Raw genomic sequence first — 20014 nt, 5'->3', positions numbered from 1 at the left:
TAGCATTTCTTCCAGCGTTTATTTTTCCGTAGTTTTCTTTGTATAGATTGCAGTGTGATTTATTCAGCATTTGCTGTAGCAAACAATACATAAATTGTTAAATTAACTTAACAATTAGGAGAATAATTTCTAGTTGCTGCAATAGGATATCAGTTTGTGGAGTTTTCACATGGTATCAGAGCACAGTTGATCAACCGGATAGCTCAGAGGTGAAGAGAGAAGGGATTTCGCTGTTCATTATGGGGAGTAGGTCGAAATCCCCAAGGGTAATGCAATCATTCTGCTAGGAGACCGAGTTGCTTGAGGAGGTTCGATTTTTCTGAGTGAGGGACAGAAAAATTCGATCCTACTAGATTGAGTGATTCCAAGGGTGGAGGGAGCAACTCAGATTTTTCGTTGAGTAGATCTCTAGCTGGACGCAGTAGTTTTTGCAGTAGTTTGCCAGGGTCAGGTGGAAGGAAGAAGAGCACACACTGAGGGAAATTTTTCCTCAGGGAACTTCTAGTCTCAAGAAGTTCGATTTGTTCTTGCAGATCAACAGTTGTTGTGATCAGATCTTCTCACTCCAAAAGGGAGTGCGAATATCAGAGCAACAATTAAGTAGAAGGAAAGAGGAGGTTTTCGACATTTTGTTGAGATGGCCATTGGTGGGCTTCATGATCAGGATAGGTTGGATGGGGCTTCCAACTATGTCATCTGGAAGGCAAGGATGTCCTTCCTTCTAGATGATTTTGGCTTGACGATGTATATTGATTTAGTGGTAGCAGTTCCCCAGGACGTAGGTTAGTTGAAGGAGTACAAAAAGGAGACGACATGAGTGAAACTTTTGATCCTAGTTGGTGTTCGGGATCATGTGGTTTCTCACATAGCTGACAAAGACTGTAGGATGCCCTCTCTACTCTGTACTAGGTACTTCTGAGCAGCAGAAGATGTACCTAGAGGATAAGATGAGATGCATCCAGATGCAGAAGGGGGAAAGCATAAATCCATTCCTTACTAGGATTCAAGAGATCCGGGACCAACTTGCAGCTATTGGGGCAGCACCTCAACCCACGGAGCTAGTGCAGTTGGCACTCAACAGTGTCTTCAAGGAGAGGCAGGTATTCGTCCAAAGTATTTTGGGTAGAGATACCTTGCAAAGGTGGGATAGGATGTGGGCAGATTTGCAGCAGGAGGAGTTGAGATGAGATCTATTGAAGCGTTCCATTAGTGACATCAACAATGGATAGAAGCAAGTGAAGGAGGAGGAGAATGTGGGTCTAGCATGAATGGGTTCCAGTCAGAGACAAGGGGAGCACTAGAAGAAGAAGAAGGACAGGGAGGAGAAGCAGGACCAACAGGCAACTTTAGCAGAGTGAGATAGGATTTCCTCCAGGTTGGAGGAAGAATTTGCTATGTATGCCGATATACCTCCAGGAGTGAGGTGGGTTGACTTGGTGTTGTAGCCCCAGAGTGGTACAGTTGGGCAGGATCCTTGAGGAGTCCATCTCATGGATCATTACCTAGCTATGGGGGCCCACAATATTCAGTAGTAGGATGGATAAGTGACATATGATGCAGCCAAATGCCAGAGTTGTTGAGAAATCTGGGTCAATCAAAGTTAACAATTTCTCTGCTTAATAATTGCTTATGATGTACTTTTACTACTTAACTTATAGTCTTCTCTTTGTTAACTTATTAATGTGTTCTGCTCATAAAGACAATTACCAATGTTTGCAATAAAAGACAAGTGACCAAGTATGTAGGCTTCTTAGCCATGGCCAAAACCTATCACCTCTTAAGAGGAAAACCCAATCAAAATTCTTCTTCTAGATCTTCAATTGATAAGTACCAAGACCATGAAATAGACCCTTGACTCTAGTAACCTCTCAAGAACCTTGTCACTAACCTTGATGCTTTGCCTCTTCCTCGCCTTTCTTCTTGATCTTGAATAGCTCTCCTCGGCTCCTTCTAGAGAAACTTGGTTTCTATCCTTCTCACTGCTCCTTCTATAGAAACTTGGTTTCTATCCTTCTTATTGCTCCTTCACGGCTTCTCCTAGGTCTTTTCCTTCGACCTTCCCAGAAGAATCCTTTCTTGCTGCTCCAGAAGAAACCCTTCTTCGTACTGCCCATAAGATATCCTTCTTTGCACTGCCCCAAAAGATACCTTTCTTCACTCTTCCAGAAGAAACTCTACTTCACAGATCCTAGAAGAATCCTTCTTCGTATGCCCAGAAGAATCCTTTTCGTATGCCCAGAAGAATCCCTTTTCGTATGCCTAGAAGAAACTTCTTTTGTTGCCCTCTCTTTGCACCTTTCTTCTGCCTCTTCTTCGCACTTCTTTCTAACCCTTTCTTCACACTTCTTTTCGCACTTCTATCTTGTCTAAGGCAAGTCGAGTTGCTTGTTTTGAATGGAGGCTGAGTACATCTATTTATACACCTTTCCACATGATCTTTAGGCTGACTTGACTGCTGGAGTTAGGCTGACTTCATCTAGCATGTTCTTCCATCATTTGTAGCTGACTTGAAGTGGATAGATGACAAGTTCTTGGAGGATGCTTTACATAGACAATATTGACCTTTTACAAAGTGTAACACGACTTTATTACATGACAATGACTCTAATATTTTATGACTAGATCACAACTAAATCCTAAAGACTCTGAATGGGAGTCTTGATTAAATATCAAAATCCCTTGTTCATGAAACCCATGAAGGAAGTCAATATAATAATTTTATTTTTCTTATTTACATCTCATTACATAAAATCATAATTACATGTCTTTATGAAGACCGAACCTAGTTACACTTTTCGACACTCCCTCTTAACTAGGGAGGTATTCATAATGGTACTTGGACTTTCTTAATCTGAAGAATCTCTCATAACAAGAATTCGGATTTGTAATTCATTTGTATAGCATCATATCAACCAACATTGTTATATGGCAAGGCCTTCACTAAGCTCTATCTCTCCACAATATCTAAGCACAAAGCTGGTGAGACCATGATTTATAGACACACTCATCATTGTCTCTCTCGGAACATACCCTTTCCATGTTCTCTCAAGATATGCTCCATGAGGACTATTCTTTTCCTGGACTCCCCAGTCCCACAAGGAATATCGGTCCTCCACAACTACTCTTGTTGTTGGATGCCCTATCTCATCCTCAAAGCACATCGGATGCTAAATGATTACACAATCCTCCAATCTGTCTTCCCAGGTGAAGATCAAAACATGTCTATCTCTCCTTTCCAAACTAGGAGGACATATTCCATTAAAGGAATGTATTCATTCTTATCACAAAGGAATGTACCTAAGCTCCTTGCTTGGGAATTTTCCAAGTTTCTTCCAAGTAAGAAACTTCTTTTTAGGCTCCCTCTTAACTAGGGACCCATCGCAGCTCCTCATGTGGAGATCCTGAAACAATCAGCTGCTTGAAGAGCTCCTTCCTTTGATGTCATGAATTTCTTCTTCGTCAAGGAGTCTTCATCTTTTGGAAACTTCTACATAGGGCACAAATCATCCATCACTTTTATCCATGAGTTAGTCATGTCCTCAACTCATTAGAAAGTGATCCATCAGATTTTTCATCTGGCTTTGCTTTATGTCATTCTGCTTTCATGCCATATTTTTTAGAGGGACATTACATCCTTCTATATGGTCCACTTGGAAGTCATCCACAGATTTCCCTTTGGTAGTCCTACATAAGCCCATCCAGATATTAGTTCAAAAATAATCAATGAACACTTCAAATCAAAATTACCTTTGTGATGATCTTTCACCATGACATCTTCCTGTCAGTATCAACATCTTGCATGCAGATTGGAAAATCTCCCACAGATATCCATTGTCTAGGGTCTTCTATCTTTTTCCGAATTCTATCAGAGTCTTCACATCCTTCAGGGAGATATTCTAGTCAAATCTTCTTGGACTTCGGATGTTGAATTCCTTCTACATGTTAGTTTTTGGCAGCATCAGAAGTGCTCTAGCCTCGAAAATTGGTGGAGAGTCTAAGGCACATGAGTTCTAAAGAACCCAGAAACTGTTTGGTGAAATTCCACCCAGATTGTATTTTATGAAAATAATTAATATTTTTAATGGGGTTCCTAAGTATAAACTTAGGGAGATTAAAATATTAATGTGCATTATTCAAAATATGGGTGAGAATGATCTAGAAGACGGATCAAGTCATGTTTTAATCTTAGACGTTAATTAGAGACTTAATCTTGACTGTTGAAGACTCAATAAGAAAAGTATAAAATTGATGCTTGGGGTTCATTTGGAAATACACACATGGAGAGAACGAATTGATCAAGAATTTGATTCCTAGGGCAAGGTTTGCTAAGGATTTGGAATCAAGTGATCATTCTACAACAGACGGGCAGTGAGAATCCGGGAGGACTTTCTGGAGAATACAGATAGAGAGAGCCAACAGAGCAGAAAAGCTGTCTGTCACACTGAAGTCAGAACTGCAAGGAACAACACGAATTGCCGAGAAAGCTGACGCAGAGGGTAGAAGTCGGAACTGCCGGCAATTGTCTGAACAACCAGGAAAGTTGATGCAGAGGGCAAAAGTCGAAATTGCCAGAACAACTGGGAAAGTTGACGTAGAAGGCAGAGGCCGAAACTGTCGGGAAAGCTGATGCAAAGGACAGAAGCCAAAACTGTTGGGAACAACCAGAACTACGGGGAACTACCGGAACAGCTGGGAAATTTGACGCAGAGGGCAAAAGAGGTGATGCATAGATAGCCGGGGTTAGCTAGTCTTGTGCCGGATCAACCGGAATTTCGCTAGGTGAAGTGAGGTAAAACTCACTCAATTTCCGCTAGTATTTTCTCTGTAAAGGATTGCTAGACGGGCATCCTAGATTTGTATTCAGATATTTCTCTTGCATAATAATAAAACCCTCAGAGCTGCTGCGTCGATCTTCTCGCATTGGGTTTTCAGGGACTATTGTGTCCAAAAATAAGTGTGTCCTATGTATCTTGTTCTTTGCTCTGCTTTCTGTTTCATGAGATGAAATATTTAATTAGTGTAGGCTGCAAAAGTAATTTGCTTCAGTATTTAAAGATCAAGTAGGTGAAGTAGATTCAAATTTGCTGTGATAGGGGTTCCTTCGAGTCTAGGAATTTTCACATGGTATCAGAGCATTGATTTTGAAACAGAAGTGCAGATCTAGAGCTGAGCAATTAGGTCGAAAGCTGCACTTGGCAGCAATTCAAATCCCCTTGAAGGGATTGCCTAGTCCTTGCCAGGAAGCAGATTCGAGGAAATCTATCTCTGAGTGAGACGACAGAGAGCTACGATTTATAGTTCGTGAGTTTACAAAGGCAGAGGGAGTGATGCAGAGCCTCAACGCAATGCTTGAAGGGCGCAATTTTTGTCGGGGAAGAAATCTGCTGGAAAAGAATGAAGACATGTAGAAGGGGATTTTTCTCCTCATCGCACTTTCCGCTAGAAAGTTCGAATTTCTCACTTGCTGAGTAGTTGAGTAGTGCTAAGCAGTGACTAGAGGAGTCAGTTCGATAGTTGGGTGAGATGGCATCGCATGGGCTGAGAGATCAGGACAGGTTGGAAGGTGCTTCCAACTATGTCGTATGGAAGACCAGAATCTTAGTTGTTTTGGAGGAATATGATCTCTAGGCCTACGTCAATAGTGTTGTAGCTGTTCTTGCTGACAACGATCAAAAGAAGTACAAGGCCAAGCAGGGGAAGGCAAAGAGGCTCATTCTCGATGAAGTTCGAGATCATGTGCTCTCACACTTGCAAGGCAATGATACAGGCCGAGAGATGTGGGAAGCCTTGTATTCTCTGTATGAAGGCTCTTTTGAACATCGGAAGATGTAATTGGTTCAGAAGTTGCAGCGGACCTTGATGTAGAAAGGAGAAGAGGTGAACCTCTATCTTCAACGTCTTCAGGACACTAGAGACCAACTTGCTGCAGTGGGGTCCACTCCTTAGCCAACCGCGATGGTGAGGATAGCCCTGAATGGAGTCTCGGATGAATGGCAAGTTTTCATCCAAAGCATATTGGGCAGAGAAAAACTACCTTCATGGGAGGAGATGTGGGCGACTCTTCAACAGGAGGAGTTAAGGAGGGACCTAGTGAAGGTCAACCTCAGTGGCAACAGTGGGAGTGGCACAAAGACGAAGGAGGAGGAGGATAACGCAGTCGTAGCACCGAAGGGACAACAAAAGCGGAAGCGAAAGGAGGACATTTCAAAGGTGAAATGTTTCAATTGTGGCGAGATGGAATGGTCTCTTTATATGCTTTCCACTTGCACATTCTGAGCAAAATCCTTCATGATCCATTCTGATCTTTGGCATTCCAGAAACCATCTTCCTTACATGAGTTAAGGCTTTGTAGTGTAGGTGAATAAATATTCTGTGCCATAGCTCACATTGAAGATCGGTATCATGGACTAGTGCATGAATGGGTTTACCATTGAATTTGTAAAACCCTTCACATCTTGATCCTAGAGTGAAGGCTTCTCTCATACTTGAGTTCAAAGGCCAGTTTAGAACCTTTCCATTAATAAGAACAACTTTCATTCCTTTGTCTTCTAGAGCAGATATGGATACAAGATTCTTTTTTAAACCAGGTACATACAAAACTTCTTGCAAAAAAATAGATTTGCCATCGTCTAACTGAAATGAAACTGAACTGTAACCTTTAACTTGGTGAGTAGAATTATCTCCAGAAATAACATTTAAATTAGTCTCCCTCTTAACTTTATGAGAGATTGTTTCTTTGTAACCAGTAAAATGTTTGGAAACACCACTATCAACTAACCAACTATTAAATGAATATGCAGAAGAAGAACTAGAAAGAGCAGAAACACGAAAATACTCTGATTGAGTTTCCATTGTATTATTTTTATATCTTGGATTTCTTTTTTTCTTAGGATGCCCTTTACTTTGATTTTTAGAAGAGTATTTTCTATAATTAGATTTGTTTTTGAATCTAGGTGTTCTACTTCTTTTGTTATAGTCATGAGCAAAGTGACCATGCTTTTGACAATTAAAGCATCTAACTTTTGACATGTCTAGATTCTTTCTATTTGATTGAAAACAATTTTTTTTTTTTTTTTTTTTTTACCTTTATTTTTCTTGCCAGACACTATAAAAGAAGTAGGTTCTCCTTCAAGATGTGAAATTCTTCCTCTGGAGATCATTTTGGCTTCCTCTTGGATACACTTTATTAGGAGCTCATCAAATGTGGGAATAGTGTTGATGTTGCTGACGGTGGTGATAAAAGTCTTCCAAATAGGAGAAAGGCTTCCAAGTGCAATCAACACCATTTTTTTGTTGGGTACAACTTCACAAAATGTTGATTGATTTTAGTTATTCTCAGGAAATATGCTTGAACCGTCTCTCCTCTATTCATCTTGTTGTCCTTCAGCGAATTCTTCAAGGCAATAATTTGGTTCAAGGTACTAATTGCAAACATGCCAATTAGTTTTTCATACATTTGTTTAACTTTTTTCAAAATAGAAACATAAGTAATGAGATGATCATTAAGAGAATCAAGGATAATTTTCCTAGCTTTGATTTCACCTTTTTTATATTTGGATTTGACAATAACACTTAAATTCTCTGGTGGATTAGTTACTGTGCCTTCAACATACTCCAAACTTCGTGTTCAGCACGAGTGATATATAGCCTTGCTTTCCATGGACCAAAGTTTGAAGCATCATTCAACTTCTCCTCTACCTTGAAGTAGGAGGAAGTCATCTTTATCAAAAAAAAACTTTGGTAGCAAGTGAGGTCCCTTTAGGTGATCTCTGGTATCCTTGGACTTATCTTCACCAAGGCTCCGATACCATATTAAAGTCTGAAAGTTCTATAGAGAAATTAAAAAAATTCGTTGCAGAAACTTCAAAGTTCTATGCAGAAAATTGAATGTATTTGCAGAAAATTGAATGTACTTTGCAAAAAAACGAATGGAATTGAATTTACTTAACAGAAAGTTGAATGTACTTTGTAGAAAACTGAATTTACGTCGCAGAAAGTTGAATATACTTTGCAGAAAACTGAATGAAATTTGCAGAAAATTGAATGTTCTATGTTGTTACAATTAGTTAGAATGCAGATTTCTTCTTCACAACTTTTCAGATCAACAATTGTAGATAGAACATAAACTTAAGAATCATATGAATACAAACACAAATATGAAACACTGAGAGTCAGGTCCAATGAGAAGGGAAAAACCCAAATGATTCTTATTCTATTAGATTTCTTCAATTGTTCAACAGAGTATAGAGAGAGAGAGTGTGAATGAATAAAGTCACCAATGTCTGATCAACTTGCAACTGAAGTGCTCTTGCTCTTTGCTTGAAGATCTCCTCCTTCTCTTGATCAGAGCTTGTCTTTCACACTTGCTCCAACTCTTCCCTTGCTTTTACTTTTCACTTGCTTTCACACTTCTCTTGCACACACTCAACACTAACTTTCCTTCACAATGAACACACTACATCAACTCTCACTTGCTTTTGCTTAAATAAATGAGAATGTAGAGGAGTTACAAAATTAATTCATGCTTTGAGCCAATAATAGGAGAATCAAATTACATGAGGGAGGAGTTACTCGAGTTGAAGTGTAACTCATTCTAAGAATAGAGAGAGAGGTACACATGTCATGAGAAGTTACAATTCGAATTAAGGAGAGAGAGAGTTACACTTAAACATGAGAGAATATTTGGTGAGAGTTACAAATTGTATTGAATGAGGGAGTTACAAGCGCGTCTAATGAGGAGTTACACTTTTGCCATACATTGAATTAGTGAGGGAGAGTTACATTTTCTTAAGTGTGGAGTTACTATTTTATTCCAAGAGAGAGGTTCAATTTGCAAAGTAAGAGATTCTCAATTTAATTTACTTATTTCATGAGAGAATTCATTTTTATTAATCTATTAAAGGTGAATGACTTTAGACTATTTTATAAATAATAGTATCATAACTATGTTGCATGGGTTCGCGAATCGGCGGTGGGGTTCTCGAATGCGTCCCGGGTTCTTGTTCCCAAGTACCAAATTTGGGTACGGGTGCTTATGAGAATAACCCATAAGAACCGGTTTCTTCTACAAAGAATTGGGTTCTTCATTAAAAAAATTGGGTTCTTTTGTCTTGACGGGTGTAGAGAACCCTAATGATGGGTACCTGGAACCCCAAAATCGAGTTCTTTGGGGTTTGTTTTAGTTTTTATTTTTAAATTTTTAATTAATTTAATGGGCTTCCTCTAATATTCTAGGTAGCTAGTTCTTCATTTTGCGAGAGGAATTGGAGTATTTATGCCTTTATCCATTCAGAAAAGAGAAATAGGTTGGGCTCGAAGAAGGAAAAGAACTTAGTGTACATCCATAGTACACTTTGTCTCATATCTCGAAAAGACCCTGGGTACAAGGAGGGTCCTTTCAAGAGATGGGACCAATGCATAGATGATGCTATGTGTGTGGACGAGGAGATACAACCAGATGGCCCTATTGAGCTACCTCCAGTTGCTATGGATGAGTAGGATGTTATGAATATAATTTATATAAAATAGAATAAATATAGATGAAAGAATAGTAAATCATAATTGTAGTTAATTAATGATTAGTTAATGAAGAGGCATGTCTTAATGGACATGATCATTCATGAAAGGGCACTGCCTAGGCATATAAGCAAACCCTCATTGTAACATTCAATCATCACTTGTACATTTTATCATATTAATAAAAATATTACTTACAAATACATTTTTGTATTTTACATTGAATGTCAACAAGCTATAAGTTTTGTTGCTTTACAGGAGCCTCAAGATGAGAGTGATTCCTAACTAGAGAGCATGCTAACTAAAGATTTGAGTGATGCTGATGACATGGCTTGAGGAAGCCATTGTTCACTATTAACTACATTTATTTTAGTATTTTAAAATTTCCTAGTTCTTGTTTGGAGATGCCCTAAGGCAAAATTTTGAATGTAGTGTGACAATGGACATATATCATGATTCTTATTAATATGTAAATTCCAATTTGCACTTGATATCAAACTAAAAATTTTGAAATTTGATTGCAAATGTTGAATGTTGAATGATGTGCATGTTCAAATATTTAAAGTTTAAATCATAAATATTTTAGTTTTCTTGTTTAAAGTTGAAAAATATACAAATTCATATGTATTATAATTTATAAAATATAATATTTATATATTATATATATAAATTATAAAATACCCCCGACGAACCCACGTACCCTGTTTCAAAAAATGACGTAACGTCCCCGAACCCACGTTTCCTGGCAACATAGTATCATAATAATAATTATACTGGCAAGGATAAAAATATTAATTCTTGACTTGTATAATCATGATTGATTTGATTTTAAAATGGATTCCATATATCGAGATCATCCTTGATCATTTAGACATGACTTCCTATTTTTGGAAAGTCCTTCCAAATTGAGATGTGGCTTACTATTTTTGGAAAGTCATATTAGAATTGTTGGAAATGAAATTTTATTATAGGTGGTTCAAACAAAACTGAAAGATATGATTTCTTCTAGGAGCAATTCATTTCTGAGCTATCAAATTTTAACAAGCCTTCCCTTTGTTGTTGCTTTCCCTTCCTCATACCATGGTTCGATTTGTTTCACATTATATTTTGATACCATGGTTTGATTCTTTTCATGGTTCAATTTCCATTCTCAGTAATCTCCACAACTTATCTTTACTTTAATTTTTATTCTTTTCCTAAGTCCCAACCATTGCCTTTTCTCCAAAATTTATTTTATTTCTCCACAACTTATTTCTCCTAATATATATATATATATCTCACCAAAATTGAAAAATTGGGAATTTCCTTGTCAAAATTTTTAATTGGGGACATGACATTGGAAAATTCTAAATTTTTTCTAAAACAAACATGTATTTATTTAGTATCTCCACAACTTATTTCTCCTATATATATATATCGCCAAAATTGAAAAATTGGGAATTTCTTTGTCAAAATTTTTAATTGGGGACATGACATTGGAAAATTCTAGATTTTTTCTAAAACAAACATGTAGCTTTTGAATGATGCTCCTACATCAATATGCAAATGATGGGATGATAATTTGGTCCCCTTTACATGCTAAGATTGGATTCACACTCTTAGGATTCCTTTGGAATAGCTCTGGGTCAACTCCCATAGACTTTGGATAAAGAGAGATCACAATCTACTAGGATTTCTTCTAGGAGCAATTCATCTCTGAGCTGTCAAATTTTAACAAGCCTTCCCTTTATTGTTGCTTTCCCTTCCTCATACCATGGTTCGATTTGTTTTACATTATATTTTGATACCATGGTTTGATTCTTTTCATGGTTCAATTTCCATTCTCAGTAATCTCCACAACTTATCTTTACTTCAATTTTTATTCTTTTCCTAAGTCCCAACCATTGCCTTTTCTCCAAAATTTATTTTATTTCTCCACAACTTATTTCTCCTAATATATATATATATATATATATATATATATGTCTCACCAAAATTGAAAAATTGGGAATTTCCTTGTCAGAATTTTTAATTGGGGACATGACATTGGAAAATTCTAAATTTTTTCTAAAACAAACATGTATTTAATTAATATCTCCACAACTTATTTCTCCTATATATATATATATATATATCGCCAAAATTGAAAAATTGGGAATTTCTTTGTCAAAATTTTTAATTGGGGACATGACATTGGAAAATTCTAGATTTTTTCTAAAACAAACATGTAGCTTTTGAATGATGCTTCTGCATCAATATGCATATGATGGGATGATAATTTGGTCCCCTTTACATGCTAAGATTGGATTCACACTCTTAGGATTCCTTTGGGATAGCTCTGGGTCAACTCCCATAGACTCTGGATAGAGAGAGATCACAATCTACTAGGATTTGGTAGGATCTACAAGGTGTGTCATTTTCAGGAGGTTGAGATGGAGATGCACATCATTTTTCGGTGCCCCACATACTATGAATTAAAGGACGTTATCATTGCCTCTATAGGGACTTAGGAGATGCCCGCACTACCATCTTTTTGTGTCGGGATCAAAGATGCTTAGCCCTCTTCACCAGGGAGATTCAACCACAAACCTTACCTCTTGCATGCCATTCCCCGCCTTGGGATGACCAGATTAATAACCTCATACATCCTTGTTGATCTGTCAGATCGGAGCAACAAATGATAGGCAAAGTTCTACATCGAACTTAGTTGTTATGTACAACGAACGAGCTATGCTTTCTCGTTATTAAAGTTAACATTGAGGGTACACCATATAGATTAACATAAGAAATACCAAATGTCACGACCAAAAACCCTGTCGGTTACAATTAATGGTTTTTATTTAAACTTCTTATCAAGATTAACGCTAAGGGTACACCGACGAAATTAGTGTAAGAAATTTCACAGGTGGCAACCAAAAACTTGTTGGTTTATGATGAATAGTTTAAAATTAAAAATTTGTTGGAGCATTATCACAATCGAGGGTGAATAATGCAATACACGGTGCATATATAACTTGAGTGATAGCTATATATAGGAATTATTATTACACTTATATATTAAAAAGTGAAAGGAATCTCCTTATAAAGTGAAGGAATCTCCTTTTATTAAGGCATCAAATACGTTTATTATAAGGGCATTAAAGTTATAATTGAAGAAAAATGAAAAAAAAGAGAAAAAGTAATTAAATTATCTAATTCCCCAAGTTTTCAAGGAAAGTTATAATACAAGGTGTTTTAGAAGATAAAAAGAAAAAAAGGGTTTTGAAGTACAAAGTTCAAAGAAACTTGAAAATATATACCTAAAAACAAGAGTTTAGTTAGATTTTTTTATAAATTATCATCAAAGCGAAATGGAGTCCAATTCGAACAAAGAAACTTTGGATTCCATACATAACTTTACATTTTGGTCCAAATGTCGATTTTGTCGAACAAAAGATCAATATTCATCAATTTTCAAAAATCACACAATACTTTGTCCAAAATGTCGAAGATTGTTTACTTTGGAAGAATATCAATTTAATACCCAAACACAAATTAAAAGATTAAAAAAGAAATTGCAAAACTTCAATAAAAGAATGAAACATCAGAAAAGAAGTATGAAGATCTTGAAGATCGATTTCATGAAGAATCAACATAAAGTAATGAAGAAATTTGGTGTCTAAGGGACCATAATAAAAAATTACTTGAGAAAGTCAAGAAGTCCAAAGATACTAAAAAAAATTAGAGGAAGAAAATGAATTTCTCGATAAGAAATTCAACAAGAATCTATCAGAAAAGGAAGAAGAAAATTTGTGTTTAAAAACCCTTAATCAAAAGTTATTAGAAAATCAAAAATTTAAAAGATGAGAATGATACTAAGAATAAAGTCAGCAATCCAGAAAGCAAAGAGATTTTATGTCTAAGGAATCATAACCAAGCCCTACTTACGCAAATAAAGAAGCTTAAAAATGGCAAGAAGTCACTGAATGACAAGACAATTTACTCAAAAAGAAGAATTGAAGTCTCCAGTGGTATTAGTCCAAGTTGAAGATAAAGAAATAAATACCGATCTAGTCAATATCACAACTCAAGAAGAAGAGAAACCTATAGAAGTTAAAACCAATTCAGATATTGCAGTTCAAACAATGGAAATTCCAAGTGATGGTTTAGTAACCAACTCAACAACAACAGTGCTTGAAGTAAATCGGGAAATCACCACAAACAGATTAGGGCAAGATCAAACAGAAAGAGCTCCTTATTGACATCCAAATCACAAGAGCAGACAACCAAGCCTGTCTACATATTTGAACCATTCAACACGGAAAGAACAGATTTAGGTTCCAAGAAATACTGAAGTTTGCAAAATGCAGTCTTATGATAACAATTCATTACAAATTTCTAGTTATCAGAAGATTCCACAAAAGATTAATCTTGGATGGTCAGATCCATTCTCAGTTCGATAATTTTGTTTGTCACTTAGAGGATCATATCGTCTTGTATCAACGAAGATGAAAGATCTGAGACGAGAAGATATTCGAAATGTGAAAAGATATCCGACCCTTTCATCGGTAAGCTTTGAGGACAAAGTTTTTTGGAAAGAGGGGCAATGCTATGAAATATAATTTATATAAAAGTAATAAATGTAAATATAAATATAATAATAATAAATAATAATTAGTTAGTTAGTAATGAAGAGGCATGTCTTAGAGACATGACCATTCATGAAAGGGAACCTGCTTAGGTATATAAGTGGGCCCTCATTGTAATCATTTCGCACATCTTTTTGTACATTCAACTATTCTTATATACAATTACTACTTGTCCTCTGACGTAAACTTACATATTTTAGTTCTTCTGAATTATTTTGCTGCGTTTACGAACTTTGTTCGTTACAACAATATAGTTGATGTCTCCTTTTCAAACTTCCAACTCGGTTCTCCAAGGGAATTGGATTTGGTTTCAAGGAATACTAAAACAAAAAATCCACTACAGTCAACCTCACGAACTAGTGCCAAATTTTGGAAATAAATTATGGGCTCGACTTGTTCTAAAAATGCTACTACAGGTGTGACCATCAAGACACTGCTCTTTAGACCCAATGACACTCTGTCCCTTCTCCACATAAGCTGCTACAAGTGTAGTAATTTGTGCCTCCAGATCTGAATTCTACGAGTGATTGAATTGATCGTTGCATCTGTCAAGGTTAACGTCCTCAAGCTCGACCACTACTGGTGATTGAATTGATCGTTGCATCTGTCAAGGTTAACACCCTTAAGCTTGACCACAAATGCCTAGGAGCTTGACATCTAAACTTTTGCAATTCGTCCTTTGCTTTGCAACTACACATGCAAGTCACCATCACCCCCCATAATCTTCAGAGGAAACCTGATCTGGGGTTTGAGGCATTCACTCCTATAGGCAAGATGATAATGGAGAAATTGTGGCTCCAATGAGATAAGTTGAGACAATTGTTTGAAGGATACCCTAGCAATGATGAACCTCTAAAGGCAGAATAATGACCCACAAGTTCGTTGGCTGGAATCTTGATAATTTGGTCTCCTTTCAATAAATTCGGCCCAAATCTGGATACACTATGCAATTGAGATATTCCGCCCTTGATGAAGTTGTCCTTCAAATGCAATCCCTCTGAATTAATGGTTCCTTTGAATTAATGTTTTGACTGTGATCCGTCCCTTGGCTTTGAAATCGTGTCTTCAAGGGTGGCTGACCACGCTCAGGAAATGGGTCACGAACCCTGCAAACAACATTTCTCCAAGCGGAAATAATGATCTCCCTTTCTTGTATCAATTCCACTAGAACACTGTATCAAATACCTTAATCTCCCCAAAGCACAAAACTCAGTCTCAATGGATTAATGGCCTTGATTTCTCAGAAAATTTGATGAGGAAAGTGCACAAGAAAGTGCACAAAAGGATGATAAAGAGTTGCCTTCTAGTCTCGCGCAACAGATTTACAAATTATTTGGCCTCTTCAATGATTAAGATAAGCCGACCTCCAAATCCCCTTAACAATTGCGACTTTGAAGATGAAAAAGTGTCAGCAAATACTGCTCCAAATCAATGATTTGGTCAAATGAAATTTGGCTCTTTTAATAAAAAAAATCGGCCCCTCTAATAAACATTGAATGTCCGCTCTTATGAAATACAAGGATCCAGCGTAAAAAATAATTAAGGATTGGGCCTTCGATTAATTCCTCTAGGATTATATTTGATACCGAGAGTCAATAACCTTTGATAAATATATTCAACCCTCCCAATAATAGAGTTGGCCTTGGAATGATTTTTACGCCCCCCTACTTAAAATAATGTGCCATGGTCTTAATGAACTTAAAAATTAACATGCTCCTTTTTGATTTTTCAATATGTGTGGCTCATTTAGCAATTTGTCGAATTCTTATCATGCTTGCAACAATTTGTCAGAGAATTTGTTGCAAATTTAATAAGAAAATTTGTTGAGCCCCTTTTTCTAAATTCTCATTTAGCCACAGGAACTGGTCTTCAGCTTCTCCGACAAAAATACGAAAGAGTCTTCAACTGAAACCCTTGAACATGGCCTTTCAAAATAACCCACAAATTAATCTGCAATAAACCCTCAAGTTGGCAGGAAAACCAACTATGATACCACTGTAATGTCACAAATGATAAATTTGCTGGATATTGCTTCAGAAAATTTAGCCATCAATTTAAATAAACCATGAGCATAATTTTGAACCACAAAATCAACAACAAACTAGAAATATATTCTGCAACTGAAAATAACAACACAAAACATGCAGAAGAACTCAACTTTATTTTGTTAATATAAATAGTGCATGCAAATATTGGAAATGATTGAGAGAATGGCCTCCCACAAATATCTGCTACAAGTTGAAACTTGAAACTGGACCTCCAAAATCTGAATTGAAAAAAACAGCTGCAACCTGTGAATTCTGAATGAATTCAACAAGGGGAGAGATGGGTGCTCGCCCACTCTTGCTGAATCACCTGAGGGTTTCTATCCTAGGGCTATTGAAGTTGAGAACCACATTCCCAAAACCTCTCAGAAAATACTCAAATCCAAGATGTCCCAAATGATCTCCTCCTCCTTTTAAAGAATCTATAGATAGATCTCTGAGCCTCTAGAAGCATTTTATTTTATTATTTTATTATTATTCTAGAAGCTCCTCCCTTGACTTTATCTTAAGTGACTTGTTAAGTCACTTTGGCCCCTTTTCCTTCGATTAATTATTTTACCCCTTTTAATTAAATGACTAATCAAAGTCATTTTTAATCTGGGAAAATGGTCAATTGTCCACCATACTTTCTCCGGCCACTGGAAGTCACTTCTCAGCGTTCCATCCCGTAGATCTTGTCGTTCTGGTTCCAACTGTGAAAAATTGGTGACCCCGGATCCTACTGCAACAACTGATAACGTTTCTTCAATTTATTAAATTAATCAAACAAATTACTTGCAGTTTTCCTACGGAAAATATCGAAACATATACACTGCAGCCTTCACAAATATAATATTGCGGAAGAAATAAAAATACTGGAAGAATAGATGCACACACACAATAATACACTGTTATTTTTGGACCAATGTCCTTGGAAAAACCCAACTTGGGAAAACCGGTGCAGCAGATGAGGGTTTTATTATTAAGAAGTAGTAAATCTGAGTACAAAAGTATGGAAGCTCAAATCTAGCTTTCCATACAGAGAAATAACTGACAGAAGTCTAGTGAGAAAAATCTCACTTCCACGGTGATCCAACACTGACGTTAGGTCAAGATGAGCTGCTCTTTGTTGCCTCTGTGCCACTGCCTTGTTTGGACTAACTTCTCTCTCACTTTGCTGATCAACTGCTACTCTGGAAACTTGATCTTCTAGCCTCCGGGCTCCCACTCTGGCTCTTGCCATTGAATCTCGAATTTTCCTCAGCAAAATACGGACCTCCCTTTGAAGCTCTGTGCTGCCTCTCTACACTACGTCAACCTCTCTGTGGAGTATGCTGTCTCTCTTCTATGCACTCATCGGACTAGAAAAACTTCCTTCCGGCCTTACAATGCTTGCCTCTCTCTCACTGCTTCGAAACTACTGAATCACCTCTAGCTACTCACAATTGCTACTCTGGAGTTTGATTTCCCAGCAATATTGAATTCCTGGTGGCTCCAAGTGTGTTCTCCAACCCCCATCAAAGTTTTTATAATCTCTTGTTGAGGCTTTAACGTCCAAGATTAAAACATAATCAATGGCTAAGATTAAGTAGAACTCGATTCATGTCTTCTTCTAGAAGATTTCACCATGATTTAATTAATACCCTTTAATTAACCAAGTTTAGACTTAGGAACTAATAAAAAAAAGTTAATTATTTTAATTAAGTCGTCTCTAGGTGGAATTTCTAGAAACGATTTCTGGGGTTTGGAGAATACATGTCTTCTAGCCTCTCCACCAAATTCCGTGGCTAGAACACAACCGAGCTACAAAAATTAACACCAACGAGCTATTACATTGAGGTGTTCCTTCAAATGATCCTCCCGAAGTACCACCCTAAGTGTAATCAATTAAGTCCGGCCCAATAATAAAACCATTTTTTGAAAGTTGTTGGAATGCAATGGAATGAAAGACAAGCTGTGTGGATGACGGAACATGCCAAGCGAATGCCATCGGATCCCATAAAAACTCTTCAAAACTCCCTTGGGATCCCTGATAACATAATCTTGCTCCCCTAACCTGGCCATCCCATGCCCTAGAAATCCACCCTGGCTGTACGATAGAGGAAAATAAAAATGGGGACACGACAGAATGCACTAACCAGAGAGTATATGAGAGGAACAGAGGCTGGCTATCTGTGGATCATGATAGGGCTGCTGGCTGGCAAACTACATCATAAGAGAAAAGTTTTCTTCTAGGGTTACTCAGACATATGGGTGGGTAACAGTTACATTAATTCTTCTTACAAAAGCAATCACTGTACATTCTGCCAGCAACTGGTCTGCGTGGGGATTAAATTAGGATTCTTCATGCATATGATCTGCTGGTGAATGCAATCTGTATTCGTTCTACTCATGCACGATGACTCTTCCAATGGGAGTTGCCTTTGGCCTGTTTGTGACTGGCTGCATGCTGCACATGAATTTCTGCATAATTTTTTTGAAATATTTAATAGGCCTTTTAATTTTGATAAGGATGAATGTGCCCTTTATTTCTACTGTAAAGCAGAGACAGGTCTTCAAAGTTATTAACTAAATAGCTGTTGAGTCTGGTTATCTCATTAAGGAGCAACCAAATCCCTTGTTTCAAAGAGTTACCTCCAATCTGTTTCTCCTATATGTGGAATATCCAATCCCGGGAGAGCAAAGTAAATTGAAAGAGAAATTTAGTAATGCACTACCAGGTCACAATGCCGCTGATGTGGTCTGTCAGCATAGTTGTATAACTATTAGTTACTTAGGAGTAATTCTGTTAAATATTTCATAATATGGCTGCTAGCTTAAATACAAGCATATGACAAAATAAGGGAAACTCTCTTTCATTTGGTGGTGTTTAGTTAGTTTCTTCTGTGAATGTTATATAGTTGACTGGCATTTGTTTCAGTAAGTCTATTGAATAGAACAGTGGGTTGTTTTTCTCTTATTCATCCTTATCTGTTTTGTTATATATTCATTATGTATATATTTTCAATTTCTTTAAGTTTTAACATGTACGTTTCTTCAATGTAAGGACATATTTTTCAACATATTAAAGCTGTATTATCAATTTTTAGATATAATGTAACATGTAATTTCTTGATTTATGAATTAATCCGACTCCTGAGTATTTCTTTCACTTATTATCCAGGTGAGGATGATCGGAAAATCGCTTTTGGGCAGTTAAAGAGATTTTCATGGCGTGAGTTGCAGTTGGCAACTGATAGTTTTAGTGAGAAGAATGTTCTTGGGCAGGGAGGTTTTGGCAAAGTATATAAAGGAGTACTGGCAGACAATACAAAGGTTGCAGTAAAACGGTTGACTGACTATCATAGCCCTGGTGGGGAGCAAGCATTTCTACGGGAGGTTGAGATGATCAGTGTGGCAGTCCACCGCAACCTTCTGCGCTTGATAGGATTTTGTGTTGCACCATCAGAACGGCTTCTAGTCTATCCATATATGCAAAACCTTAGTGTTGCATACAGGCTAAGGGGTATGTGTATGTTTTTCATTTTCGTTCATCTTTTGAGTTTTTTTTCCAATTTCAACATGGTTGAACAACAGAATGTATTATATTTTATGTGAAATTTGTACTATTTGTTTTTTCTGTATCTTGTCTGTGAATTTTTCACTATATGGCCTTCTTGGCAATATAAAATTGCTAACAAGTCCAACATTTTTCAAAGTGAATGTATTTATTAACATACTCAAGATTGCTTGGTGATTGATGGAAACAAAAACACCCAAGCTTATAAATTTTCTGTTTAGTTAAGAAGGTATAATAACCTATCAGCATTTGAATGATTCATATATTATCAAGAAAATCGAATTGCTGAAACCCTCTGTACAGTGGGC

At 36.9% G+C, this 20014-nt stretch overlaps 1 protein-coding gene across 1 annotated transcript in view; it reads left to right on the top strand.

The window, feature by feature from the left end:
- LOC149256865 (LRR receptor kinase SERK2-like) overlaps nucleotides 1-19744 on the top strand; it is a 167019-nt gene extending 147275 nt beyond the window's left edge. Inside the window, exon 10 of the mRNA XM_089455493.1 lies at nucleotides 19311-19744. Coding sequence (XP_089311619.1) covers nucleotides 19311-19744 — 434 coding nt within the window. The remainder of the gene's footprint in view (nucleotides 1-19310) is intronic.
- Nucleotides 19745-20014: the final 270 nt, after the last annotated feature.

The sequence above is a fragment of the Pinus tabuliformis genome, chromosome 7 (genome assembly GCF_031772625.1).
Source record: "Pinus tabuliformis cultivar Carrire ecotype Pingquan chromosome 7, CPIR1, whole genome shotgun sequence".
NCBI lineage: Eukaryota > Viridiplantae > Streptophyta > Pinopsida > Pinales > Pinaceae > Pinus > Pinus tabuliformis.
The sequence above is the reverse complement of the archived record's forward strand: the minus strand, read 5'-3'. Positions and strand labels throughout refer to the sequence as shown.